Source organism: Calonectris borealis, chromosome 1, assembly GCF_964195595.1.
Source record: "Calonectris borealis chromosome 1, bCalBor7.hap1.2, whole genome shotgun sequence".
NCBI lineage: Eukaryota > Metazoa > Chordata > Aves > Procellariiformes > Procellariidae > Calonectris > Calonectris borealis.
The window spans coordinates 35,497,505-35,525,456 of record NC_134312.1 but is presented as its reverse complement, the minus strand read 5'-3'; the positions used below and the strand labels follow the sequence as shown (position 1 = coordinate 35,525,456).

General features: G+C 37.6%; 2 protein-coding genes across 5 annotated transcripts; one reads left to right on the top strand and one right to left on the bottom strand.

The window, feature by feature from the left end:
* Positions 1-1,342: 1,342 nt before the first annotated feature.
* Positions 1,343-7,963, bottom strand: ATP23 (ATP23 metallopeptidase and ATP synthase assembly factor homolog). Of its 2 annotated transcripts, none has more exons than XM_075148468.1 (6): positions 7,555-7,963; positions 6,786-6,831; positions 6,599-6,680; positions 6,180-6,317; positions 2,710-2,793; positions 1,343-1,739 (listed from the first exon to the last, which is right to left on the bottom strand). In XM_075148468.1, exons 1-6 carry the CDS (start codon positions 7,946-7,948, stop codon positions 1,536-1,538), a joined length of 948 nt encoding a protein of 315 aa, XP_075004569.1. In that variant the 5' UTR covers positions 7,949-7,963; the 3' UTR covers positions 1,343-1,535. The 2 variants fall into 2 exon arrangements, with proteins under 2 accessions (XP_075004569.1, XP_075004578.1); XM_075148477.1 differs by having other exon boundaries at positions 6,786-6,884; positions 7,555-7,806.
* RPAP3 (RNA polymerase II associated protein 3) lies at positions 7,947-27,101 on the top strand. Of its 3 annotated transcripts, none has more exons than XM_075148442.1 (17): positions 7,947-8,114; positions 10,383-10,541; positions 11,140-11,280; positions 11,769-11,891; positions 13,088-13,215; positions 13,818-13,939; positions 14,314-14,384; positions 15,324-15,455; positions 16,863-16,990; positions 18,671-18,792; positions 19,214-19,284; positions 19,422-19,538; positions 21,591-21,802; positions 23,069-23,264; positions 23,927-24,024; positions 25,391-25,491; positions 26,610-27,101. In XM_075148442.1, exons 1-17 carry the CDS (start codon positions 7,947-7,949, stop codon positions 26,702-26,704), a joined length of 2,184 nt encoding a protein of 727 aa, XP_075004543.1. In that variant the 3' UTR covers positions 26,705-27,101. The 3 variants fall into 3 exon arrangements, 2 of the variants coding, with proteins under 2 accessions (XP_075004543.1, XP_075004554.1); XM_075148453.1 differs by lacking the exon at positions 7,947-8,114 and adding an exon at positions 8,255-8,612; XR_012673411.1 differs by lacking the exon at positions 23,927-24,024.
* The last annotated feature ends 851 nt before the right edge of the window (positions 27,102-27,952 follow it).

Here is a 27,952-nt window from a genome sequence, read left to right as displayed (position 1 = left end):
ACATCTGCCCTACAAAGAGAGATCGAGAGCTGGGACTCTTCAGCCTGGAGAAGAGAAAGTTCAGGGAGATCTTATCAATGTGCATAAATACCTGATGGGGTAAGGGTAGAAGCAGAGAAGACTCAGCCAGAGGCTTCTCAGTAGTGCCCAAGGAAAGGACAAGAGGAAATTGGCACAAAGTGAAATACAGGAAACTCCATTTACACACAAGCAGGAAAAAAACCTAAACAAACCTGCAAGGGCTATCAAACGCTGGAACAGGTTATCCTGAGAGGCTGTAGAGTCTCCGTCCTTTGAGATATTCAAAACCCAACTAGACACGCTCCTCAGCAACATGCTTTAGTTGACCCCGCTCTGTGCGGTGTGATTGAAACAGTAGTGTCTCGAGAGGTTCCTTCACAACCTCAGCAAATCTATGCTTCTGCAGTTGTGAACAACTTTACACAGGAAAACCGACACCACCACCACTACTCAGACCTTGACATACTATGAAGTTGAAAGCCTGTCTAAAATGTTTTGCAATTCGTATGAACAGTAACAATCAGCACACCATTTCAACTTTTGTGGAACTGAATTTCCCACTTGAGCCTGGATCCAGTAACTGTTACAGCAGCTATGCCTACAAACCTTTAACTGGAGACCGACATCTCCATCACATCAGGGAATCATACCTGTGGTTGAATCGCACCTTTAATTTTAATAAAGGGAAGAAAACGTGGCTCTCTTGCATCCATGACAATGACTAGAATACCTCATATTTGGAAATAATAGAGGAATGAGACAGCTTCTCTCAGACTTAGGATGAAGGTAGCTTCTTGCTTTCCTCAGATGGACTTAGCCACCTAACAAGTACAGGAAGAAGTCCATAAGCTACACCAACATTCTGAGCAAAGCTCAACCTGGTGGACAGACTCTTGCTAATACTTCTCCAGCCTGTAGGTTTGATCTGGTAAGTAGAATTGTCAGTCAAATTCCTAAAAACCCAAAGGGTTTAATATACCTGTAAAGCTAACATTAGATGAGCTGGAATTCCAAGAATTTCAGGAGGTGCTCAAAAACAAATGTGGCAGTTTATTAAATTTTGGGTTTAGCCATAGTTATTAAAACTAGACCCAAGAGCTGTAGTTCAGGTGCCCATCTTTTAAAATGGAGTGATGGAGATCATCAAGTTTATAACTGTGTATCAAAGATGGTGGAAATGTAAAGATTTTATGAAAAGATTAACTCAGTAACAACAAAACTTTTAGAAACCAAGTCCTAGTCAGACTGAGCAGGATTAAATGTGCCGATCATTATTTGACAAGTCATTTGGTGTACTAAATTATCTTGCTGGAGTAACAGGTGAGGAAACACTGTTTTTATCTTGTTCATTTACTTTGTTTACTTCCATGGAAGTTGGCTGCTGGAAAAAGTTTACAAAATTAATTGATACATTTGATAGAATTGCCCTTTCCACCAGCGCTGTGTGTATAGGCTGTAACTCCAGATGTTACAGAACAGTCAGATATTAACATAATTTTTCACGTTTTTTTCCTTTACAAATTAGCATTATAGCGATCTCTGTTCTGAAAGTCTCTGTAAGCGCGTTTTGCATCTGTTTTACTGTGCGGGATTCTTCCAAAAGGTTCCAGATCATTGAAGCAGGCATCAAAAACTTCATCCACAGCTTTTTCTGCCGTTTCTTTGCTAACTTTTCTAACAGCCAGAATGGAACGAATTGCTCTGTCCCGTACACAAGTCTAAAGTGGGAATTAGATAAAGAAAAATCTGTCATTATTAGTATAAATAATTTTTTTCCAGATTTTGTCAAGTATTAACTCCTACTAAATACACAATAATTTTGTATCACAGAAGAGTCAAACAATACTTAATAAGCATTAAAGTACATTTTTGTTCCATCCTGTGTTAACTATGCGTTTTACTTTTCCACGTGCAAATAAATCATCAGGTAAGTAGAAGACATTCCTTAAAACAGGAATTAAAATACAATTTGGCATTTGTTGTAGGTATCAAGTATTTGTACAACTTGACTTGGACACAGGAGAAAATATGTCAGAAAGAAACAGACATAAATATCAGTCCGTACTTTTCCAACTGAAATGCTATAAAACATAAAGGAATGACTCCTCTACTGGCCTTCATTTTGATACCTCTCTTTATGGCAACTTTTGCTTACACAGTTTGTCTACTAAAAGATTAAAAAAAGATGTAAACATCCCCAGCTACAAGCTAACTGCCACTCTAACATGAGCAACTACTTGGGACTCAACCCATAGTCTTCATTATTATTAAAAAAATTAATTCCTATAAGACTTACCATATGTTGTTATTTAGAACCCTTCTCATTCTCCTTGCTCCAGTTTTCACAAACTTTTTAGAGTTTTACCCATTTATAGTGGGTAAGGTATTCCCACTACATTTCCTGCAAATCCTGTTTTTTGTTTGGTTCTTATTAACCATCCATTGTTAGTGGTAATGCTCTACAATATGACTAAATACTTAGAAATTTCACTCCAACAAAAATAACAAGGTGGGAAAAAAATTTATCATGAGTCATTAAAGGTTATTAAAGGTTAAGAGAAAGTAGCAAGTCCATGGCATCCACTTCTTTCTCTGACGTTTTCAGCTATGAAACTGTAGAAGGCTGAGATCAAGTAGGTAAAGATGGCTCATAACAAATCAGTAGACTTTAACATCTACAGTCTTTACCTGATGGTGTCCTTTTAATCCAAATTTAAACCTGGCTATTTCATTCATCAGTGTACAGTCTCCACTGAGATTAGCAGCTCGAATCTATTGAGAAAAAAAAGCCACATGATCAGAGAAACACATGGAAATACAAAGTCAAAAAAGCTGTAACAAATTCTTTTCTTCAGTATCTTTCTGGTGACTGCTGGTAGAGAATATTCCCAGGGCCACTTCTACTTATTAAGTACCTATTACCCTTTATATCCACTCTCTCAGCCTCAATGAACTGCAAAGTATTACTACAGAACCTGTACGTTTCTCCGGGGACCAAGTCTCACATACTCCCAAAGCTTACATGAATGAGCAGAAGAGATCATACGTATATGTATGTGTGTGTATGCATATATGCATATATGAACTGCTAAAAGAATATGGAAAGCAATTTCTCCCCAGTCTGTATCAGAAGCTGATACAAGAATCAGGAAGAAAGGCAGATACCTTTCAAAGGCTACAGCTGCAATACCCAGAAGAGCAGTAACCCACCTGCTTTAGGAAAAGCCACATTTAAATGAGTATGTATGTTTTAGCTTGTTAACCATCTTGTCCTGTGCACTGTAATTTCTTTTGTCTGCCAACTGTTCCACACCTTACCCCCTCTGTTATGAAATATAACTAAAACTAGATTTCCTACAATCAGGTACCAGAGTGAGAATAAATGCATGGAAAACAAGAAATGTAAGAATTAAAAAGCTGGCAATAAAAATTGTAAACACCATATAATAAAATAAGTATCAGAAGACCTGAAGCAAACAAATAATCTCAACAAGAGCAAGAACAAGCACGATCTTGTTTTATATATGTTCTCTAGTTTTATGTTTGAGGCTTACATGCTTTATTCTGCACTGTGTAAATGCTTAGACAAAAAAAAGTAGATGATAGTTAGTAATTCTGAATTATTGTATTGGGTTTACACGGCAAGATGTTGGCAGTGGGGGGCCTGCCAGGGTGGCTTCTGTGAGACGAGACAAGGGACTGTGTCCATGTTGGACAGAGCCAGTTTCAGCTGGCTCTAAAATGGACCCAACACTGGTCAAAGCTGAGCCCATCAGCAGTGCCAGTGGTACCTCTGTGTTGATATACTTAAGAAAGCATAAAAACCACTACATGGCACCTGTGAGAGAGAGGAGTGAGAAAAATAAGAGTGAGAGAAACAGCCCCACAGACACCAAGATAGTGAAGAAGGAGGGGGAGGAGGTGCTGCAGGCACCAGAGCAGAAAGTCCCCTGCCACCTGTGGAGAAAACCATCGTGACACAGGTTGTCTCCCTGCAGCCTGGGAAGGAACACAGTGGAGCAGATATCCACACTGCAGTCTGAGGAAGACCCCACGCCAGAGCAGACGGACATGCTCTGAAAGAAGCTGCAGCCCATGGGAAGCCCACACAGGAGCAGGTTTTCTGGCAGGAACTGTGGCCTGTGGGGAACTGAGGCTGGAGCAGTCCATTCCTCAAAGTCTGTACGCTGTGGAAAGGACCCAAGCTGGAGCAGGTCTTGAAGAACAGCAGCCCACAGGAAAGACCCACATTGGAGCAGTTCATGAAGGACTGCATCGCATAGGAGGGACCTCACACTGGAGCAGGGGAACAGCGTGAGGAGGAAAGAGCAGCAAAGTGTTGTGAACTGACCGCAGCCCCCGTTCCCCATCCCCCTGTGCGGCTTTTGAGGGAAGGACATAGAAGAGTCAGGAATGAAGGAGCGAAGTTGAGCCTGGGAAGAAGGGGAGGTGGGGGGGAAGGTATTTTTAGTTTTATTTCTCACTCTCCTACTCTGTCATTAATAGGCAATAAATTAAATTAATCTTCCCCAAGTCAAATGTATTTTGCCCATGAAGGTAACTGGTGAGTGACCTCCATGTCCTTATCTTGATCCATGAGCTTTTTAATCTTATTTTTCTCCCCCATCCTACTGAGGAGGGGAAGTCGGAGAATGGCTTGGTGGGTGGGTGCCTGGCAGCCAGCCAAGGTCAACCCCCCACAGTAATACAGAATGGCTGATACCACATAAGGTTTCTTCATTAAGTTTTATCTATAAAAAAAGATAATACGTGACTGTGACTCTCTTCCACAGCAAATATGAATTCAATTAATGAATTAAAATTAATTTTTATGAAATCTAATTTGTTCTGTACCAAACTTTTTGTTCTGTACCAAAACTTTTTGTTCTGTACCAAACCAAATTTTGGTTCTCTCACATACTGTTTATAGGTGAAACCTGTGCACATCTTAAGTCTGGAATCAAATATGTTCTCATTAAAAACAAACAAAAAAACGCCACAACCAAAAAAAAAAAAACCTCAAAACAAAACTACTATAACGTTTTTATATAATTTTATATATTTTTAAAAAACAGTTATAAAGCCACCTAATTCACACAGTCACAAGAATGTACTTTCATAATATTAATCATAAGGGTAAGTTTTTCTGTGGTCAAATGATATGGATTATATCAGAAATCAACTAAAAGCATGAGAATACACACGAGTCATATACACAAGAGGAATCTTTACTAGCCTGTGCTCAGTTTAATTTCACCTCCTAATGCATCAATCTTTAAGGCCTTTCAAGCAGCAAATTCCTATGTCCTCTGAAATGGACATGGAGTCATAACTAAAGTGTACTATTAGCAACATCACAGTTAATCAAAAAATGTATGTTATAGGAAAAGACAAGTTTGTTGTCAACCAAAAAAATTTAAACAAAAATAACATTTTCATACTACTATGGTAACCACCCAATGTACCAAGATTTGGTATGTATAGAGAAAAAGAACCCTATAAGCATTTGATTAATGCGTGAATGTTTTTTCATCTGGCCAATGGGGTATTCTATACCATGTGACATCATGCTTAGTATAAAAACCAGGGCAGGGGCGAGGGGGGCTCGCCCCCCCGTTCATGACACGTGGTCGGTGAGCAGATGCACTGTGCATCACCTGTTTTGTATATTCTGTTATTGTTGTTGTTCTCATTGTTATTATTACTGTTCTACTTCGTTTTATTTCAATTATTAAACTGTTTTTAGCTCAACCCGGGAGCTTTCCTACTTGTGCCCTCCCGATTCTCTCCCCCATCCCACCGGAGGGAGGGGTGAGTGAGCAGCTGCGTGGAGTTTATTTGCTGGCTGGGGTTAAACCACGACACATCTCTAACTAATCTCACTTGTTAATAACTACTTCTTGTTATGGTTACACTCACAGTGATCACATTCTACTTAGTATGACACTGACTTATTAATATTTGTGAAAACTAAGTATTTGTTTTCTAAATGAAACTGTTTAGGTTGACTTGACAGAAAGGACAAAATGTATTAACAGGATTAAACCAAATGAAGTCTGTGTAACACCATGCCTATTTATACATGAAGCATCCCTAATAATATTAATTACAGCTGGTGTAATTAATATAATGACAACATTAGAAGCATTTTAACTTACCTCTGAACATGCTAAGTGTTTGACGTTTTTAAACCAGTCAACATGTGCACGGCAGTGATCAAAAGCATGAATCAATTCATGTGTGACCACCCGGTTCATATGGGATTGGTGGCGAATGTTGTTCTGACAAAGAACAATCTGTAGAAGAAAAGATAGTCTTTTCACCAAGTTTCAACATGTCCCTTACTTCTCAGAAACCCAGCACACATCACCTACAGCATTTAAACTCTTTAGATCAGTGTTTTCCAACATTAACAGCCTCATCATTCTGCAGCGTACAGTTCCAATACCATGGAACATCTTTCATTTATCTTGTTTTCATAACAAATTCAGATATCAGCATTAGTAGATTTAATCCTAGTAATGAAACACAAAAAATAATTGTAGTCCCTTGAAAGAGGACAATGCCCAGTGCCTACCTGAGATGTGGCAGAATCAAAACCTCCACTGACACAGCCATCACAGTTTTCACAAGAAAAGTGCCGGTCATTGAAGACAGTGCTGAAAGGCCCAAGCAAAAAACAGTTATAGGGAAGAATTTGAAAAAGACCAGTAACTCCATATAGCAGTGATGTTACTACACAGAACAAGATGAAGTTTACATACCAGCCAGATTGCTTCATAGCCTCAAGAAGAAGTTGAGCATATGGATCTAGAAAAACATTGCTGCAATCAATTTCTCTAGACAAAAGTTTTGAAAGTCATCTATAATCAAAATATAAAGACAATCAAAAAAAAAAAAGAAAAAGCACTACACATGCAAATTCATACTTTGCAGTATTTAACCCTAATGCAATGCAACTGGCATCTGTTACAGCTCAGGCTACATAAAGTGATATAGAATCACGATATAGAATCATGATACATACAAAGCTATTCTGGAATCAAGTCACTTCTAACACTATTTTATTAATAGCAGACATTAAATAGAGTGGCCTATAGTGACCATTGTTTTCAGTAACATTCAGAGTCAACATTACATAGTGAAAAGGGCACAAATGAACCAGAAATTGACAAATCCTCTCAAATTTTCAAGAGAAAGAGGTAGAGAAGGACCTTCTGAAAGGAAAAAAAAGCACACAGCCACTTTTGAAACTGTATTTTCTTTGTCTTAACCGAAATCGGCGTGCCCATCAAGCAGCAGCCCCATCCCGCCAACTGTTAGGGCCCGTCCAGCCGCCCCAGGTGGGGGGACAGCGGCAGCGGAAGGAGAGCAGCTCCCGCCCCGAGACCCCGCGGCCCAGGTCACCACCGCAAGCCACGACAGGTCGTTCCAGCGGGGGACACGGACGTCCCCGGTTCCACCCGGGGCGCCCTCCGCTGCGCCAGGGCCGGGCCCAGGCCCGGGCCCGCCGGGGGAGGGGGAAGCGCTTACTCGTGTCCAGGGTCATCCTCAGCATCAGCTGGCACCTGTTGTGGAAGGTGAAGAGGCTGCGGACCAAGAAGCTCTGCGGTTTCTTGTTCCGGTCCGGGAAGAGCTGGTAGCCGAAGTCATCCTCCTCCTCCTCCGCCTCCTCCCCCGCCGCCGCCGCCGCCTTCTCCTCAGCCGCCGGCGACGAGGCAGCCTCCCCTTGCTCCATGGCCGACCCCTGCCCCTCCCCGCGCCTGCCGGCCACCGTCCCCGGCGGCGGGGCAAAGGGCAAAAGGCACGGCAGCGCCAATCGCCGGGCCAGCTCCCCGCCACGTGAGGCGGAGGGGGCGTGGCCAGGCAGCGCGGAGGGCCGCGGACCGCGGGCCGTGAGACGAAGCGCGGCGGAGCGCGGGCGCATGCGCTGTCTGCCCCTGCCGCTCCCTCTGCCCGTGCCGCCGCGGGGCCGCCGGGGCGCGAGGCCCGTCCCGCTGCGGGGCCGCGGGGCCGCACTGCATTCTGGGAGGAGGCTCGGCCGCGCGGGGAGGGCGTCCGGCGGCGGGAGAAAGAGGCAGGACCCGGCGCAGGTGAGACCGCGGCGGGACGGGACGGGAGGGGTGTGCGGCGTCCGGCCCGGCCCGGCCCGGCCCGCGGCGCAGCCGGTCCCGTGCCGCCTCCCCGTGACCCACAGGCGGCCTAGCCGCTCGTTGGTAACTCTAAGGCGGTGGAGAGGCGGGTGTCGAAATTTCGCCTCGGGAGCCTCTTCGGCCTGAGCCCGGGCGACCTGCGGCGCGGCCTCGGGGCTGGCGTGGGGCTCGCTCCCACGGGGCGGGTTTGCGGTGGCGCTGGGTGCTGGCCCGCTCTGCGGGCTGTGGGCCAGGCCTCTGGGGTAACGCGGCTGCTCCCGCGTGGAGTGGCTGGGACGAGGCAGCCCGCGGGTGTTGGGCAAGGCGAAGGAAGGTCCGAGCGCTGAGGCTCACGTAAAGCCGTCTTACGGGATGCGGGAGCCGTCCTGCAAAGAGCCCGCCGTCGGCGCCTGGATTAAGGCCCTTGCTCAGCGGTGTGCGGCAAGCGGCGGTAGGCGGGTGGGTAACGGGAGCGGGCTTACGTTACATGCTTGTGCAAGGTGCTTTAGAATGCCAGAAAACAAACAGGTAGGCCTAATGTTAGATTTTCACGTGTGTAAGAATGGTATCTCAGTCAGTGGTAACATGAGGAAAAGCTCAGCAGATCACAGTGTAGTTTCTTGCACCTTTTGAAGCATCTTGTTGTAGCTACCGTTGGCCAGGGTGTGCTAGGCTGTATGGAATATTTGGTGTGGCCGTGCTCAGGTTTCATGAAATGAACTGGCTGAATATTGCAGAGACAGTTCAGTATGGGGCAACAGTTGTAGGTGGAAAAAAAATATGAAAACCACTTGAATTGGAAATACGATGAAAAATACCCATTTTTTGGCTTCACCTAAAGTTTCTTTCCAATTAGTTTCAAATTGACCAAATATTTAGAAGATTTTAGGAAAAATATCTTGCTAAGGGTAAGTATGTTACCACCTATGTATAGGAGGTAACTAGGGAGAAGCACAATTGGTGCATCAGAGCATCTACTCTGCTTACTCCTGAGGATGAAAAAAACACTTCTGCTTTGGTAGCATTACTAGTAATCATGCAGTGTGTTTTTTCCGTCTTTTATGAGATTTTTGTCCATAATTATGGACAGCATGTTGTATTGCAGTAGTCATTAGCTTCATTTGGCCCATAATTTTTTATATTTCCGTGCTATTAGGTTATTGTCTTACTGGATGTTAAAAATAAATAAAAAATCTAGTCATTTTTCTCCCTTAAAAATTTTGTGTGTACTATTTCTATACATAGCTTATCCTTACGCGAGGATTGTAACTGATGCTGAAGCTTTCAGTCCTGAGGTTATAGTTATCAACCATTCATAACTTTCTTTGTCTAAGTTTGTATTTAGTTCATCATGAATTACTTAATCAGGATTGTTTTCGAAATATGTTTACTTCATCCTTTCAGCTTTTTGTGCTATGGACTGTACAAATGCGGGGTTTTTTTCTGAATTGTAACCAAGAATTTTTTTTAAGGTTACTTTTTACTCATGACTTGATATTTCTGTGATAATAAAATGTCTCTCACTTAAGATACTAAAATTAAGACAACAAAATTTATGAAGACTATTAAGTATTAATAATTCTTAAACAGTATTTTAGGGACTTGGAGGGCTACAGATGTGTACAAAGAGCACATTCAAAGAATATTCTGGACCTGTGATTCACTACACTTCATAATAGAACACCTTATGTGTTTACTCGTTCCTGTGCTAAAAATGTGTGCATAATTGAAGAGTACTTACTTGTAGGGGCCGAAAGTGCTTTTGGGGGTTGGTTTGTCAGATGTCTTGTTTCTGTTCGGATACAAGGCAGCATGTATATCTTAATTGGGTTTTTTTTAGTTAAAACTTAAATGTTAACGTGTTAAAGTTTTCTACATTCTGTTGTCTGGGAAACACTGCAGAAATTGCTTTAAACTAAGATCACCTTGTTACCGCTTTCAGGATTTTCTTTGACTTCTTGGGCCCCTTACCTTATGCTTAGTTAAGAAAGCATGACTTGTTCTTTTTTATGAGATACTTTTTTATCTGAATAACATGGCTTCCTTTCATTTTTTCAAAGACATTTAAATTGTATTTCGTTTTAGTCTATTAGTATTTAATGTTCCTACTATGCTATTGAGAAGCCTGGCTTGCATGTAAGTCAGACTTCTTCATTTTCAAGTAGCTAGCTTCCTTCAATACGTACTTTCAAGTTCTCTTTAGAAAGTTTTTTCCTTGAAATTTGGCAGATTACAATGAGTGCACCAAATAAAGCGCTAGAACTACAGCTGCAAATGAAGCAAAATGCTGAAGAGCTGCAGGATTTTATGAGAGAATTGGAGAGCTGGGAAAAAGATATCAAAGAAGTGGATTCTGAACTAAGGAAACAGAGTGGTGTCCCAGAAGAGGTAAAAATCACAAGTCCAGTGTCAATATTAACTCAGCTATTCATAATGTGATAGTGTTTGTAATAATTGCTTTTTGCTTCAGCAAAATTACATGTATTGACTTAAAATACCGGAATAGAAGGTATGAGCCAACCCGCTGACTTGTTCCTCATCCGAAGTACACCAAAGATTCCTCTGTAAACTGTTCCACCGAGAGAGCTGTGGGACAGTAGCATCTGGAGGTGATGAGGCCAGTAAATTTTTAATTAGTTCCAGGTAGATCTAGGAGAATATTTCTGTCTGCAGTATCAGTATTACTTATTTATTGCTGACTTTTAATGTATTGATGTTATTCTCCAGTGATACTCTGCAGAGAGTTGTCTTCTAAAACTTAACTTTTTATTATACATGTAATATTTGCTATTATTATGTATTGAAAGATTTATACTTGCTGTCCTTAGTTGTTTTGTAGAGTTCCTGAGAACAGCTTGCTGGATGGATTTCTAAAATAAAACTAGCCAGTAGATAGACACTATGTCTAGATATAGGTACTATAGATTCTTCAATACAAGTGACTTTCACATATCTGTTTTATAATAAATTACTTATTTCAATTTAGAATTTGCCACCAATTCGAAACAAGGCTTTTAAGAAAAAGAAGAAAAGCAAAAGTAAAGTCCCTTCAAAGATAACCACGGAGGAAAACAAGAAAAACAAAATCAAGTCTTACGATTATGAAGCATGGGGAAAACTTGATGTGGTGAGTCAGAGTATTTGCTTTTTAACTGAGTCTTGTCCACAGTTGATTCTGTTTTAAATAAGATTTTGTTGTAGTGCTGAGAGTTCAGTCCACAAGTCAGTATCTTACTGTGCTGGGTACTGTATGAACATAGAAAGTAGCTTTCTCCCAAAAAGGTTGTGTTTAAAATCTGGAATATTGAGAAATCCTTGAGTTTTCTATTGACTGTGATCTCATCCAGCAGATTGAATTTGACTTTAAGGAAAAAAAATGGTTTAACAATAGGTCTATTAAAAGGTCATAATTCTAGTAGAATGTAAGACTAAACACAGCTGGCAGTAGTAGAGGATAGATCTGTCACTTTTGAAGTGTGGAATACTCCTTAGTAAAGAGGACTTTAGCAGTAGCGATTTTTAAAAACACACTACTAATTCTCCTAAAGTTTTATTTGTACTATTTTGCATCGTTACATTATAATGAAGGTGATAGTTTATTTTATCTGATTTCAGGATAAAATACTTGAAGAACTTGATAAAGAAGATAGTACTCATGATTCTGTATCTCCAGAATCAGACTCCGAAGAAGATGGAATTCGTATAGATACGGAAAAGGCTCTTGCAGAGAAGGAAAAGGTTATAGCATTATAAATATGTGTTATTTGCAAAGTAGCAATTTAGACGTAGGAGCATTTGTAGTTTCTTTTAAAAGATTGTCCACTGAGACCACGCTTCTGGTGGAAGAATTGCCCGTTTGGAATTTTTTGTCTGTTTTCCTGCCCATTATTCCAAAAGAGAAATGCAGTGTGAATTTTCTATTTCTTCTCATCACTGATTGCAGCAAAGCCTGTCAGAATCTGCTTAATGTATGCTTATGATGATTAATGTATTGGTGGTTTTTTGCTTTGAGAAGTTGGTTTGCTGTATAGAATTGCCATATGGATCAAACTGGTGTTTACGTGAACACAAGGTCTGAGTGCCCCAAACGAAATCCCTAAGAATTTAAGATTAGTCCCTTTATGAGGCCAGTACATCTGGGAGTGATGGGTGAACTTGTGTGTCTTCCTTGCCTTGGTAATGGCAAGTTGGTACTAGTTCAGTTTTACCTTCTTTTGCAAGTAGAATGGAGCAAGACCTATCTCATGCTTCATTGCCATGTGAGATAGATAGGCTAAGTTGTATAGCAACTTCTGTGGTTCTGAGAAACTTCTTTGTTTACAAACAATCACCTAACACCATCTGTCAGTGCGTACTTTTCTTCAGTAGAGTTTCTTAGGGGTTTTTTTTATTGTCTGCATGGGTGACATCTGTGTTCTTTCCCTGCTGCTGTGGAAATTCCTTGATGTATAATTTGCAGTCTACACAGAGAAATGGAGATGTCTTTGACCATTATCATCTTGGCTGCAGTGAAGCAGTTGAGGGCACACGAGGTAAAAGTTGTGTCCCAAAGGAGGTAGAAACGAGAATATTTACCTTGGAAAGCAAAGATGCCAAATCTAGTTACTAAAAACTCAAAAAAACTTCAGTAATTCTCTATGGCAATTTAGGCAGCTGTGTGATGTGCTTGTTACAGGTTTCTGGAAATGACCTATAGATACTGAAAATCAGTATATATTAAAACCATATTATTGCATAAATCATGAGAAATATTTAATATGGGATACTTAGAATATTTTAGTTAAAAGAAATGTTTCATAGTAAAGCAGTATTTTGTGAGAAATGTTAAACAAAAATGTTTGAACATTCTAAAATACGGAATTTTTTCATCAAAAATTAGTAATGTTTCTGTCAATGTACAGTAATTTGCTAGAAAGACTTTTTTCTATTCACAGGGTAATAACTACTTTAAACAAGGGAACTTTGATGAAGCTATAAAATGCTACACTAGAGGGATGCATTCTGATCCATACAATCCAGTATTGCCCACAAATAGAGCATCTGCTTTTTATAGAATGAAAAAGTAAGACTTGTATTGTTAAATCGGTAATACTTTCTTCTTTGAAATGCTACCTTCAGATTTTTTTGTCTGGTTCTAAGTATTGATTATATTATTTATCATGCTGTGATACAATCTATGAAAGATTGTTGTTGCAACCTACTTTGCATTTTCAAAGTAAAATAGGAATCGCCAGGATAAGGAATCTGGCAGTCTCTCTCATCTTTTTTTCCTCTGCTTTCATGCTAGAAGCTCACCATCTTCTGTGTTACAGTGTAAGACTTCAAAAAAAGAAAAAAGAGGAGGAGAAAGTTCACTATCTAATTTGCCTTTCCGATTTAGTGATCTCTATTTCTAAGACTTTAATTTGTTTTGGGGGAAGAAAGGGTCCAGGGGAGTTGGTTATTCTTTCTGTTGCAGTAGAGATTGTTGACCTCTTTTTCCTTTCCTGTTTTGATGTATTCTGAATCTAGAGATGTTTAAATACTTGTTCTATGCCCCTTCTGAAGCATGTAAGATTTCCGCTTCAGAGAGAATCTGTAAAGCTTGAGAGTAAGCTGAATCACTGAAGTTTTGGGGTTTGTTGCCTAGATGTATCCAAACTAACTCATTCATATTTTTGATAGGTTTTCTGTTGCAGAATCTGACTGCAATTTAGCACTTGCTTTAGATAAAAATTACATAAAGGCTTATGCCAGAAGAGGGGCTGCTCGCTTTGCTTTGAAAAATCTTCAAGGTGCTAAAGAAGGTGGGTCTTTTTAAAATTCTTTCCTTAAAATACATACAAACTGTTAATCTATCTGCTTGATTAAAGCTTGTGTGATTTGCTTATTTGGTGTAGGAATTTAATTTGCATTTCCTGTAGACAAAGAAATGAAATACCATATTGCATGTTCTTCTGGCAAGGTAAAATTCAAGCAGGAAGTCCAAATGATTGCTGTAGGTATTAGTAGTTCTAGAATAATTCAGTTTAAATGTCTTAGAATAATGTGTTCCTTGCAATATCTCAGGCTTCTTAGGTAACTACAAAAAAGGGTTATCTCAAAAGAATGCTCTTATTTTATACTCTGGTTACTAGCCTCTAGTTCCTACCTGAAACACTGTTTTCTGATCTTCTGATAGATTATGAAAAAGTTTTAGAGCTGGATGCAAACAACTTTGAAGCAAAAAATGAACTGAAGAAAATTGATCAGGTAATGAGATTAATAGGTGCTTACATAAATTAATACACCCTGTTTAGTTTATATCTATATCAACTTATATTTATAACAAGAACTGAATTCAACAAAATCTCATGTGCTTTTTCTGGCATTTGAAGTTCACCGAGGTCAAAATCTGTAATTGAGTTTCTTCTGGATTAACTAGGATGTATGCAAACATTAGTATAATAGTGGATTGGCAGACTAAGACTGAATGTGTGCCAACATTCAATCAACATCCGTGGTGGGTTTTTTTTTTTAAAATCTTCCCTCAGGTGTTTTTTCTGTCTCCTGTGCTAATGTGTTTTTCAGTCTTGCCTAGTATTTTGGTACAAGGTAGCACTACATATGAGAAAACGTGTGTTTTCTTCTCTGTAAAGCTGAACTGCTAGCCTGCTTGTAGTCCCACTGATTGCTGTGGTCTGCGAAACCAGAAAGTAGGTTTAAGCCTAGCAGAACATAATACTCATGACGGGGCGAGAATGTTGATTATGATAACCTTAATAAATATAAGCTCACCTGTCATTACTGTGTGAATATGCTTATACCTCTTCAACTGTAGTTTTGAAAGTGCTTGAAAAATTTATTTTCAGAATGAAGACCCAAAGTCTCCAGTAATTGAAGAAATAAATGATATGTAAATTGGAATATATACAGACAGATTCCATGAGTCATTTTACATTGTGCTTCAGAAATTACATACCTTTTATTTACCAAGTAATATTCTGACTTGCAGTCCCTTATAGAAATACATTTTCAAGAACAGTTTAGAATGATCTTTTCAATTTGCATTCAACTTACAACACAAGGACTTCTGTTAAAATGCTTGGCAGATTTTTGCATCTTAAAAGTTTAGAATTTATTGTCATTTATGTTACGAAAATGTATAAGTGGGGGAGATACTTATTGAGGAAAAAAATTACATCTTTGCAGGCTTTGTCATCAAAAGAAAGTTCAGAACAGAAAGAGTTTGAAGATGCAGTCAGACCAGAATTAACAGATGAAGAGAAGAAATGCATTGAAGACCAGCAGCTCAAGCAGAAGGCTATTACAGAAAAAGATCTGGTAAGTCACAGGTTCTGGTGGAACAGGAGAGAATTAGCAAAGAAAAGTGTTGTGTTGTGATACTAGCTATGTGAATGTGTAAATTAAACTTGATAATGTCTTGAACTTTCTAAATGCAATGTCCTTGATACAACCTTAATTGTTTCCCATTTTGTGCTCTATAGGGAGTGGAGGGGGATAGTGAGTTCTGTTTGGACTCTTCTGGAGGAATAATTATACAAGGTAGCTTTTACAGCCCAAATTGTACATGATAAATTTCAAATATGTAGTAAGATAAGTAAAACTCGAACTATATTTTACAAAGATCCCATTTCTCTAGTATTATATCCAGGTATCTTGACCCCTGCATGTCCAAGTAGAGTTGTGGACTATTTCTTGTGTTTCCAAACTTCTGATTACATGGTGAAAAGTAGTTATAAAAAGGACTTCAGGGAGAGCAAGCAACAATGACAATAAAAATGTATTTCTAGATACATGGTCTTGACTCACGGTTGGCTTATTGATTTCTCCCTCTCCCCACTGTTGCAATTAAGAAGTAACATTATCAACTAAACCATCATTTTCTTTCTGTTCTCTTACCTAGCTATTTAACTTCTGACTTTTTACCAATATTCAGGTTTCCTATACTAGTTGTAGGAGGTAATTAATAGGAAAAGAATGAAAGCATACATTAAGTAGGTAAAAGGAACAAAAGTTTGAAGAGGCCACAGAAAAGAAATTTCAATCTAGTGCAATACTTTATTGGCAGCAGAGTTGATGCACTGTAGGCCTGTTCCTGGCAACATGGATCCTGTCAAGTCTGAACTGTGGCCTTTGCTTTTTTGCCAGTGAGTAGAGTAGTAACGGATAACACGTGGCTTTATATTAGTGCTGAGAAGCAAAAGATTACTTTAGTCTCTTGGAAACAAACAAAAAAGTAATGTAATTTTGTTTTATGGAGCATTAATTAGAAAACAACGGCAACATTCGGGCCCAAGTAATATTTGAGGATAACAGTTTCATGGATGTAGCAGGATAAAGAAGGATTTGTGCAGCGCAGAAAGTCATCTTGAAAGGGGAGTTGTAAAGGTTTCGGCTTGTGTTTAAATTCAGGAGGTACAGGGTGGCTTATCCTGCACATCAAGAGTAAAGAAAAATCACAAGTTACAGACTTAAAAGTCTGCACTTTAACTATGCGTGTAGCAATTTTTTTTTTAATCCTTGAAGTACTAGAAAAAGTTAAGATTTTTTTCTTTTTTTTGTGGTCTGCCTCCAAGCTTAGATATGAAGAAATATGCCATAAATGTCTGCTCTGATGTGGGTGTTCTTTGTGATCCACCTTGATATTGTGACCCTGTCTACTAAAAAGGATAAGAAAAACTCATGGCACTAGATCTTTCTCAACGCTCTTGTTTTCTAACCTTACAGGGTAATGGTTATTTCAAAGAAGGAAAGTATGAGGCTGCAATAGACTGTTACACCCGTGGTATAGCAGCAGATGGCACCAATGCGCTTCTGCCAGCTAACAGAGCCATGGCCTATCTAAAAATTGAAAAGTAAGTAGAATTGCCTGTGCTATACTGTGTCTTTCTTTGCTGTGAACTAGACGGAAGAATGATCCAGTAGACTTTCACTCAAGCTCAGTTACTGTCACTCCTAATTCTAGTATTCAGTATAGAATAAATCATGTTGAAAACATGGGAGTAAGGGAGAGAAAACAACTCAATATGTGTGATCTTACAATGAATTTCATGAGAAAGAAGTTCTGAGAAAATAAAATAGCATCAGTATGAAATTATAGTTTCTAAAGTTTGATTTTCATTCTTTCATGTGTGTAAAATTGTAGAATTCACCTTTCTCAAAGGACCTGCCCAAAACTTTATGCCTTTTTTGACTATAAAACCCGGTCAGCTACTAAATGTTGCACTGTAAAAAGAAGTGGATTATAACTTCTGACTTTAAAGGGAGTGGATAGAAGCTTTTTCTGGAAATCGTCATCTTTTAAAATATTTTTCTTTAACTCCACTAATGGAGACATGTATGTGTAGTTAGTTTATTTTTAATTAAGCTTTATTCAAATAATCCAGTAACAGTAGGAAATGCATGCTTTCTAGTAAATGAGAGAAATTCCATATGATCATTTTTGAAGTCCAGATTTTTTTTCGACTCCCTGATGGTGTGGTAGTTTAAACCTTTTAAACTGGTAGCATGAGAAGCAGAGAGCTGAGCATTATGGTGGTCATCTGTTCTAACATGATGTGTCTGGGTATCTGTAGAGACAATACATTGATCTCAAATTATGAGATTGTAAAATAGGTTGCACAGGTAGTATTTCTGACACACCACTTGTAATTTAGTACTAAAGCCATAGAGGACATCATAATGCAAATAATGTTCTCAGAGAATCAGAGGAAGTGATACTTTAATTGAGTGACCAAGCAAGAAAATCGATTCTGTATGATAAATCAGAGTATCATGGGTCTTTACATTTCAAAGGGGACCCAAACATAAAATGCAACAGAAGATTATTGGTATTCTTATAAACCTCTAGAACTGACAAGAACTGGGGGGGGGGGGGAAAAAGTTTCCATAAATTTAATGATAGATTGAAGGAGGAGAAGAATAAATGAAAATACTTTAATATGCACATAGTAGAATCATGATCTAATATAACTAAATATAACTGGGATGAGGAAATTTGATCTTACAATGAAGCAAATTACTTTAATGCAAGGATATACTGACTTCTCATTCTGAAATAGTTAAGGACAAGTCACAGAAACTCAGATGTAGAGAAATTAATTCTCATATATGCTTGCTTCTCCTGTCTTGTTGGTTTTTTTGTTTGTTTGTAATGGTATTTCTGTTTTTCAGAAGTACAAAGCTATGATGCTGACTTTCGTTTTAAGGCTATTTAATGTTAAAAATGGACTCTGGTCTGACAGGCTTTAAGCATTAATTTTCACAGAGGAAGTGAGTTTCTCTGTGATAATAAAAAGAGAGTCAGCAGTGTGACATGAGATACCAAAAGATTTGGCTGAAATTTCAAGGTGCTGAGAAGTCATATTTATATGTTTACTTTTATTTTACATTTTAGCTCAGTGGTGTGTATTTACATGTATATAGGTAATTAAGGTCTGTCTTCATATTTTAATTGTTTTGGGTAGCTCTGTCTTTTCAATTGAAACCACCTCTTTTAAAACTGATTATTAATTTTGTACTTCTCTTCTGCTGAGATATGAAGAGGCAGAAAATGACTGTACACAAGCTCTGCTCTTGGATGCCTCCTATTCTAAAGCCTTTGCCAGAAGAGGAGCTGCCAGAGTTGCTCTTGGAAAGCTGAAAGAAGCTATGCAAGGTGAGACTTTGAATTAGCCTAAGTGTGATAGGTAAGAGATGAGTATAAGGACATCCCGGTTTTTTTTATCTTCTAATAGCAATTAAATCAATTGCTGACTAATGGAGGTTATCAGTGCAAAAGTTAAGAATGGTGGGGTTTTGTTGTATTTCATTGAATAAATATAAAGCCTTTTGTGTTGGTATCCACGTGATCGGAAGACAGTTTTGTGTGAAATTACAACTATTGTTGCTTATGATAAGTAGTAAGAAATAGTTTGAAAAATGTGCTTAAAACTAGGTCATGATATAAGCATTATAATGACTTAGGTAAGTCAGGTGCCTTTAATTATTTTAGAGCTGTGAAAAGAAAACAAAAATTTGCCAGCAATACTTTGTAACTTGAAATGTCTACAGTTTTCGTACGTTGTTTCTCCACTCAGATTTTGAAGCTGTTCTGAAGTTGGAACCTGGAAATAAACAAGCAATAAATGAACTCACTAAAATAAGGAATGTATGTATACTTGTGACTTTTTTTTTTGTAAGCCTATAGTAATAGAATGTTTTCATTCTTTATTATGTAACTTTTAAAATATCTTATAAATATTCCTCAAACTTTTGATGTTTTGGACAACTTACCATTTTTTTCAGGAATTGGCTGAGAAAGAACAGTGGACTCATCAAGAATATCCTGCAGTATTGATAAAAGAAACAGAAATAAAAAATATAGTGAAACTGATTGATAATCCATTACACCTGAAATCAACAGTAAGTTGTTTTTTGTGAGTTGCTTTCTAAAATAATGGGAAAAGTAGAGCTTAAAGTTAAAAACCACTTCTTGCTTATTTTTGTAGACTAACTCTTGATAGATACATTTTCCTGTGGAAAGCCCAAAATTTACAGATTTACTCTTGATATTTTTCAAGAACATAACTTCAGCATTTCCATGTGTGTAACAGTAGCCATGATGTAAGCATTCAGCTTACAGTACCACACACAGGAAACATGGTGTATGCGTATATCTATAATATTAAATGGGGAGGCAACCCCACAACCTTCTCCTGGGTCCGTAGCTAACATTGCAGTTGAGAGTAAAAGGGTCTCCACGTTTGATTGCAGACTTGAGAACGCGCTGGGTAAAATTCCCTTCTTTTCATCTGCTGTTTACAGTTTCTATAGCAGCTGTAGTGGTAACGAGATGTTGCCTACCCATGTCATATGCTGCTGTCACGTAGGGCTACTGCAAGAGCCTTGAGCCTGCATTTTCATCCACATAAACTGTAGAATAGCTGGGTATTGGTTTTCAAGAAGCAATAGTTTTGGACTATGAATTATCAGTGGTTATAGTCAGATTAATGAATTATATATGACAAAATACAATAACAAAGAGAGTAATATCAGCTTTCTTTATGTATTAGGCTTCCTCTTTTAGTACATTTAATCTTTATACATTCAGCAGTGAGTTGTGTAAATACAAAGCGTGCTCATACTTTGTATGGAGTACCGTAGTGTTCTGCTCGTGATGATTTTAAAATGTTTGTTTACCTCGATTAAATATATAATTCAGATGGATAGTTTTAGTAGAAAATGTGTGATTATTTTGATCCTTTTTTTGGGACGGGGGGAAGTAGTATATGCTATGTATAATCAGATACAATATTTTCAGAAATCTAAATGGATTTGTTGTGAAGTAGCTGAAATACTATAGACAATTATATTCAGTTTTCAGTTTGGCTGCTAAATTAAGTGGAGATACTAGTTGATTTGGTTTTTCTTCCTTGTTATTCTGTTAAGGTAGAACAACTGTAGATTGAGCATCTGTTCTTTTAGTACTGCCCAAAGATTGCAGGGAGAACTGTAATGTTGTTTCATATCCATCAGGCATCCTCCCAGTCTTAGCACAATGATGAGATGGTATATTGTCAAAGCAAACCGTGTATTGTCTGTCAATACACCAACAAGACAGGTTTTTTGGGCGTGATTTAAAGCAGTTTGCAAACTGCTGTGAAGACTTATGACGGGATTGTGTTAGAGTTGGACAGAGAAATCTGCCATTTCTAGAAGTCTAAATTGTTGTGTATGTTTAATCGTGTGTATTTGCATCTGTATTTCTAGAGCAATATACACTATGTTCATGTTCAGCAAATGAAATTCCAAAGTAAAAGGTGATGAATTTTTTTTCTTTATTTTTTTTTTTCCCCCTGTAAATGGTGCTTCCTTGTGAGACCTGTGAAGGTGGTGCTAGGTGATGGTCAAAAATAATGGTGATCATGCAGAGATTAAACAAGCTGAAGCATTTTAGTTAGCATGTCCTCTAGTGGTGGATTTAATTACCTTATGATGTATGTAACTTGGTCAACCAGCAGGGCTGAGTTACAAATATTTATTATCTCTAAATTTTAAGTTGAGGGTCAAGGCCTGTGTTGCTGGATACTTAACTTGTTCAGCTAAATTACAAAGCTTGACCAGGTCATTGGTCAAAATATATGGCAGTCCTTGCCTATTCAACCTTAGTAGGGGAAAGAAAACAAACTAATTTTTTTTTTTTTTTTGTTACTGGGAAAACAAAATGCAAATTCTGAGATCCTCTAGAGTAAGGATACACTGGTTTATGAGGGTGAAGCAATAAAACGATCATATAAGGCTTCCCGTAGAATATCATGAAGTTTCCTTTTCTGAAAGTATCTTCCATGTGCACCACCACAGATGAAACTGGTTATCATGAGATTATCTAATATTAAACACAGCTGTTTATCTGGGGCCTGTATATACACTGATGTTGAGGCTACACACATGAGATGAGGTATGTGTTCTGTTTAGAAACCTTTGCGAAGAATAGCCATTGAAGAAATTGATGATGACACACCAAATAGTGATTTGCCAAGCGCTACTTCTTTAGTCAATAACTGGAGGAATTCAATGAGTGTTGAAACAACAGAGAATCTAGATCAGGATGATCAGTTGACTACAATGGACATTCCAAAAGCAAAGCACTTGAAAATAGAAGAAATCAGTGATACATCACCATTACAGTAAGTATAAAAAATTCTGATCCTCTTTTTGAAAGGTAAATGTAGTTGAAATGTAATCTTTATTTTCAGATTACTACATTTGATGAGATATCAAACATATTGTGGAGAATTTGAATTAAAAAGAAAATATTGAAGGAAACTGCAGTTCTTGCACGTCTGCCTCTTTGATCATGTAGTGGTTGGGACAAGTGTGATCTCTCTAGTGTCAGATGGAAAACTAGTCTTGTTCTTACATTTCAAATATAAAGAAATTCATAATATTTTCCTGTATGCCATACTGTCTTCCTTGTGCACTTCATCTTCCCTAGCTGTGATCTTTATTTGTAATATTTTAGACAGATTCTGAGTGGAGTTCAAACATTCTTTGCACACCAGTTGTGTGAGAGAAAAGGAGCAGATGAGAGTGTTACCACTTTTTCCTCTGCTGAGCAGGCAGCCAATAACTTCAGGCTTCCTCACAGTTCCCATGTTCCACTGTGTTAGGTAGGAAGACTCAAAACCTGGCTGGCTGAAACCACGCTGAAGTATACAAGCCACTATCCTAACTTTATCCCTACTAAGTGTTGAAACTCTACTTGTTGTCTGCTTAGGAAAGCTCTGTATGCATTGGCATCATCTCATTGTGTTAATAGTAAATACTTTTTAGGGAATTCTGATTGAAGAATTTCTATGAGAAACACCATCACACACGCACCTTTTCCAGCTCAGTCAGATGGATTTACTGTGAAGTGTTGAAGAAGAAAGTATATTTCTTAGCCATTTTATAACTTCTAAAAAATAAATGGACTTAACTGACAAATTATAGGATAAAAAATAGCTCCACTGTAATCAGTGTTGAAAATAGTTTGTTCATTTGACATGGTTACTGTTTTGCATCGTGAAATTGTGGAAAATGTAATATTTTTTTGCAGCTGTGTACGGTAGAAATCTGTACCATAAAATGCAGTTATTTCCAGAAACAAAGTAGAGAAAGGCTGAGTATATTTGTAAGTATTTGCAGATGTGGTGGTGGTGGTTTATTGTGTGTGTTTTTGTTGTTGTTGTTGTTTTTTTGTTTTGGTTTTTTTTTTTTAGAAAAGGTGAATCAAGTATAAAGCTTCCATAATTTGAAGGTTTTTTTAGATACCTGCTTGCACTAAAATACATTATTTTTAAAAAATTTTGATAATATTTTAGATTTTTAAGGAATTAAAAGATCGCTAGTTAAGTCTCAGTGTAGGATTTCCTTAAATGTTTTCTTGATTATGTTTCAAAATCTCTCTGCAGGCTTCCTGCTGGTGTGAAAGGAATTTCGTCAGTGTTGCATCCATCCTTACCTGTGAACAAACAGAGAGAAAAAGAAATCAAAAGGTCATTTAGATCTGCTTCTCCAGTCCCCACCATTCCTGCAAATTCTTTCCAGCTTGAGTCTGACTTCAGGAAGTTGAAGGACTGCCCGGAAAATATGTACTTGTACCTGAAGGTATGACACGTAGTATTGACAGACAGTTTCTTAAACTGACATTGAAGAAACAGCACAAACTTTGGTGGAAAAGGTAGCTATGTTTAGAGTGTCTTTAACCACGTACAATAGTCCCTTTCTTTGATTGCCTTCACATAATACTAAGTAACTTGATCCACATCTGAGTATTTCTCCTCTTGTGCCTGACTTTTCACTTACCTCACTTTGAGTGCAGTCTCTGCATAATCTGTCTCTTCTTTCAAACATAGGCCCTGATTCTGTAAACACTTAAAAACATTAGTAATGTTAAATTCTAAATTTTCAAATGAATGCTTCTAGGGTAATTAGACATAGCAGCATTCTTACCTCTTTAAACTGAAGAAATGCTAGAAACACATCAGTCTACTTAATGTGTACTTCTGCTTATATATATTAACCAAAAAAATTGCTTAGAACCCTTTTAAAAAAAGTTAGCAATCACCATCACAAAAAAAACACCAAACAAAAAAACCCCCAAATTAATGTTCAACGTCAAATAGTGCAAGTGATTTGTTTTTGGTTTTTGCATGCACTTTCTTCTTTCATGCACTTCATCATTGTCCAAGACGTCCTAAAAACTCATTTCTAATTCTCAAAACTCAACTGTATTTTTTTGCTTAAAAATAACTTTATTTTTTCCAAAGCAAATAGAGCCTTCGCTTTATCCAAAACTGTTCCAGAAATCCTTAGATCCAGACTTGTTTAACCAGATACTGAAAATTCTACATGATTTCTACATTGAGTAAGTTTAACTCCTCCTTTGTTTTACATTGCTTATTGCTATTCTGGTTTTTGTTTGTTGGGGTTTTTTTTTCCTCCCTAGCTCCACTCTTGGGCTTGAAAAATTATTTCCAGCATGCAGCATTACGTGAACATGATGCAATAATTGGAATGATTCAATTGTTCCTTCTTAAGAAATTAAACATATCTTGAAAAATCAGATAGAAAAGAGGTAAAAAAATAAATATGTTTTACTGTATGTTGTTGAATTCAGTTCTGCTAAATAGCATCAGAAGCTGAATATTAGACTGTATGAAATAATTTTTGTTCATATTACTGTGTATTCTGTTATCACATATAATTGCACGATATTAGCTTTCTATATTAACTTTCTAAAGTGGAGAAATACAGAGGATTTCATTTTTGTGTAATGCTTATTGCGATGCATTCCAACTTTTATTTTTCATTACCTGCTAGCATTTTACAGTAGCCAGTAGTAAATGTGTATTGGAGCTAGAAGTTCTCATAAGACAGGACCTGACAATTATTTTTGAAATTTCTATCCATGCTACCATTTGAGCTTTAAAGTTCATTTTGCCAGTCAGAGGCAGTGTGCTGCTTCTCCGAATTACTCTACCTGAGAGCACACACTCAGAATGTTTTTAGGGTGTTGTTTTATGGAGAAAAGCAAATGTAAATAAATGTTAGCCTTTCTTTTTTTTTCTTTAAAAGAAAATATCCATCATGTGGGTCCTACATTTGGTGGTATGACATGTAAAGGCTAGGAAGTTGAAATTGTTTGCAGTAAGGTAAAATACATTTCTTCTGGAGGGAGACAGGACAAGTTATGAAAGAAAAATACTATTTATTGTTAGTATTTGTAACAAAGACAGTGCCTGTTTACTGTTGACCTGAAGAATGTAACACAAATACAATCCAGGAATTTTCTGTATGGATAAAAATGATGGCAACTGTAATGTGGTGCTTTTTGCTGAGCATTCCTATGACCACAGGTGCTGCTTCCCCTCACACACCTCGATATGTATAAAAATGGTGAAGTTACGGCAAGGTGTAAGCATTAAATCATACAATAGCTATTCTGTACATGAACAGCAGTCAGTTTGCATCAATCTAGGTTGTTATATTTCTTCACTCTTGCTCTGTATCAGAAAGATACTTGCATAAAGATTTCTGGATGTTGACTTTTTGCTTCATGGGTGGAAGAATGAACAGGAAAGGTGAGAAAGGCAGGGAACGTGAGAGAGACAGAGAAGGGAGTTCCATTGGTCCTTTAATTTCATGTTCCTGAAGTCTTTAATATTGCTTGCAGCTACTGAATCTTTCTAATTAGCAGTAGTTATTTTTATATTTCTAATAATCTTTTTCAGGAAAGAGGAGCCATCGCTCATCCTTGAAATCCTCCAGAGGCTATCTGAACTAAAAAGATTTGATATGGCAGTAATGTTTATGTCAGGCTCAGAGAAAAAAAGTAAGTAATTCAGTAGGGTCTTTTTAAACTTAGTTTGTGATAGCGTAGAATCTAGCAAGAAATACGTAAAATTTAGTGCTATTCTTGTTGTTTATTCCATGTAATAATCAGTTAAGGTTAGTTAGTTGTCTAGCTTTTTGATTGTTTTGGAAGTTAATATGAATGTCAAGTAATTTTTCTTAGTCTTTTGATTCCTTATTAATTGTTAAGACTTGAAAACTACAGCTAAATGCTTTTGTTTTTATCAGTGATACCACTGCATTTTACTCTGATAAAGTAAGGTTCAGTAGCATTTCAATTTGTAGCTGGTAATGTTACAAATTTATGAATTTGTATGAAACCTTATAACTGACATGCAAAGTATCCAAATTAGACATTTTTCACAATTTACGACCATTTCTTGGCAATTCTGACTTCACTGTTGGCAAAAAGAATGCAAATGTCTCTAAACCACTCAGCCTGTTTGTCTCTGTCCTGTTCTAAAGGCATGACTTAGATTAGTTTGCAATTCAGGTTGACATTGGCTTGAGTTCATGGTTTATAAAAGTGTTTTCTGTCTCAGACATTTTCTTTATTTAGCACACCAGACAGACTATGTAACAGTGAGACACTTACAAGCAAAACATTTCTCTGGGACCAAATAATGTCAAATTTACTTTCTACAGCTGAGTTTCACTAATACTTTCAAAATTTTGATGTGAATCTCCTTAAAATAAGGTTGCTTGTTGGACTTACTGAAGTGCAAGTAAATTTCACTTATGAATTGCATTCACGCTTTTAACCTGATGTAAGCTTTATCTGTGATCTGGCATTAATGTTTATCTTTTGCATTTAATGGCATAGTGCCAGGATAGTAAACAAAATAAAAGCTGTCTTTTTATGTTGTCAGGATTATATACCTGTTTAAGGAAATGTTGTTAGGCAGCTTGTGGGCATCAAAACAAAGTGAGAGCTTCCCTTTGCGACTTTTTTCCCATCCTCTTAGTAGTTCTAAAAATTTACTCCTATTTCAGCTATATAATCCAACCCTTACTCTCACGGAGGAAGGAGTTAGACTAATTTACCTTACGAGTGTGAATCACAAAAATAACAGTTTGTGTTGGGATTTTCTTTTACAGTTACACAGGTGTTGTTCAATCACATGAACCACATGGGATTGAAAGGTACTTCTGTTGAAGAATTGGAGAAGAAATATGGCATTTTCTCTCAGTGAGATGACTGACATGTAAATTTCTGTTTCCCTACTTCTTTCATGTGGAAATCAGCTGAAGAAGCCTATAAAGACTGGAATTTTGTTGCCTTTGTATAAGTAATGGAACTCTTAAACTTGATTTAGCCAAATGGCAAGTGCCTGAAGAGATAATTATATAGTTCTGCAGGTACATTTGCTTTCTAGCACCTGAAACAATACAGATCTGCATTGTCTTCAGTGGAATCTGCCTAAAAAACAATTGGGCAGATTGGCATTCAGGATTTGAACTGTAGATAAAGATCTTTATTAAAAAGAAAAAAAAAATATTTATAAACATGTCTTTGGTAAGAATCAAATGGTGTATATTACAAATGTGCATGGTTTTTATTTTAGAAAATAAACTGAATGTTGAATTGAAGATACTAAATTTTTAAGGATTTTTTTTATTATTATTAAGGTGCCTAAATCATTCTTCTATAAGGATACACAAAATCAGAACATGTAATGTGCAAAGCGAACCTGAGGTATGATGGCCAAAAAATTCCAGAATTCTTTACTTGAGTTTACCCAAAAGCTGAGTTTTAGCATTGACAGCTGAGATACTCCTGTGAACCTCAACTGTAATTGCAGAACAGAAGGAAGCCAAACACTGTAGAATTAAACTAAAAGTATAGGAAAAAACACTTTTTGTCTTATTTGGAGAGTACTTTTAAAATAATTTGATGAAACTTATCTTTTGGGTTCGTTGTTCCTAACCAGGTAAAGCCCTTGAGAAGCCTCAGGAAGCTAAGCAGAATACCTTTCCAGTATGAAGAAGAGAAAGGCATGAAATCACCTGAAACTGAGATAAGAAATAGCGTTAGGCATAATAAACTATTCATACTGTTCACATGACCAGAAGAAGGAAATAACAGCACTTGTCAAGTATACTGTAAGATTTAACTGTAGTATCCAAGTAGTGGCATCTAAAAATTTGCCTGTGTCTCTAGGCTTGACTGCTGTCTCTTTCATCCTGCTGATACTAATATTCTGTCAGTTTGCTTTCATCCTGATTCAGCCCTTGTGCTTTACTGATGCTTCTCTGACTATGGAAGCCTTCTGACATTAATGCTTTTGTTTTGGTAGTTGGGCTCTTTTTCAGAGGAATGATTAAACAGCTATAGCATTCAAAAAGACTTCAAACTTCCAAGATGGATTAATAGGAAAAGGTATGAATGTTACCTTGTATGTAGCCAGTATTAGAAAACTAATTTTAAAACATTTGCAGCT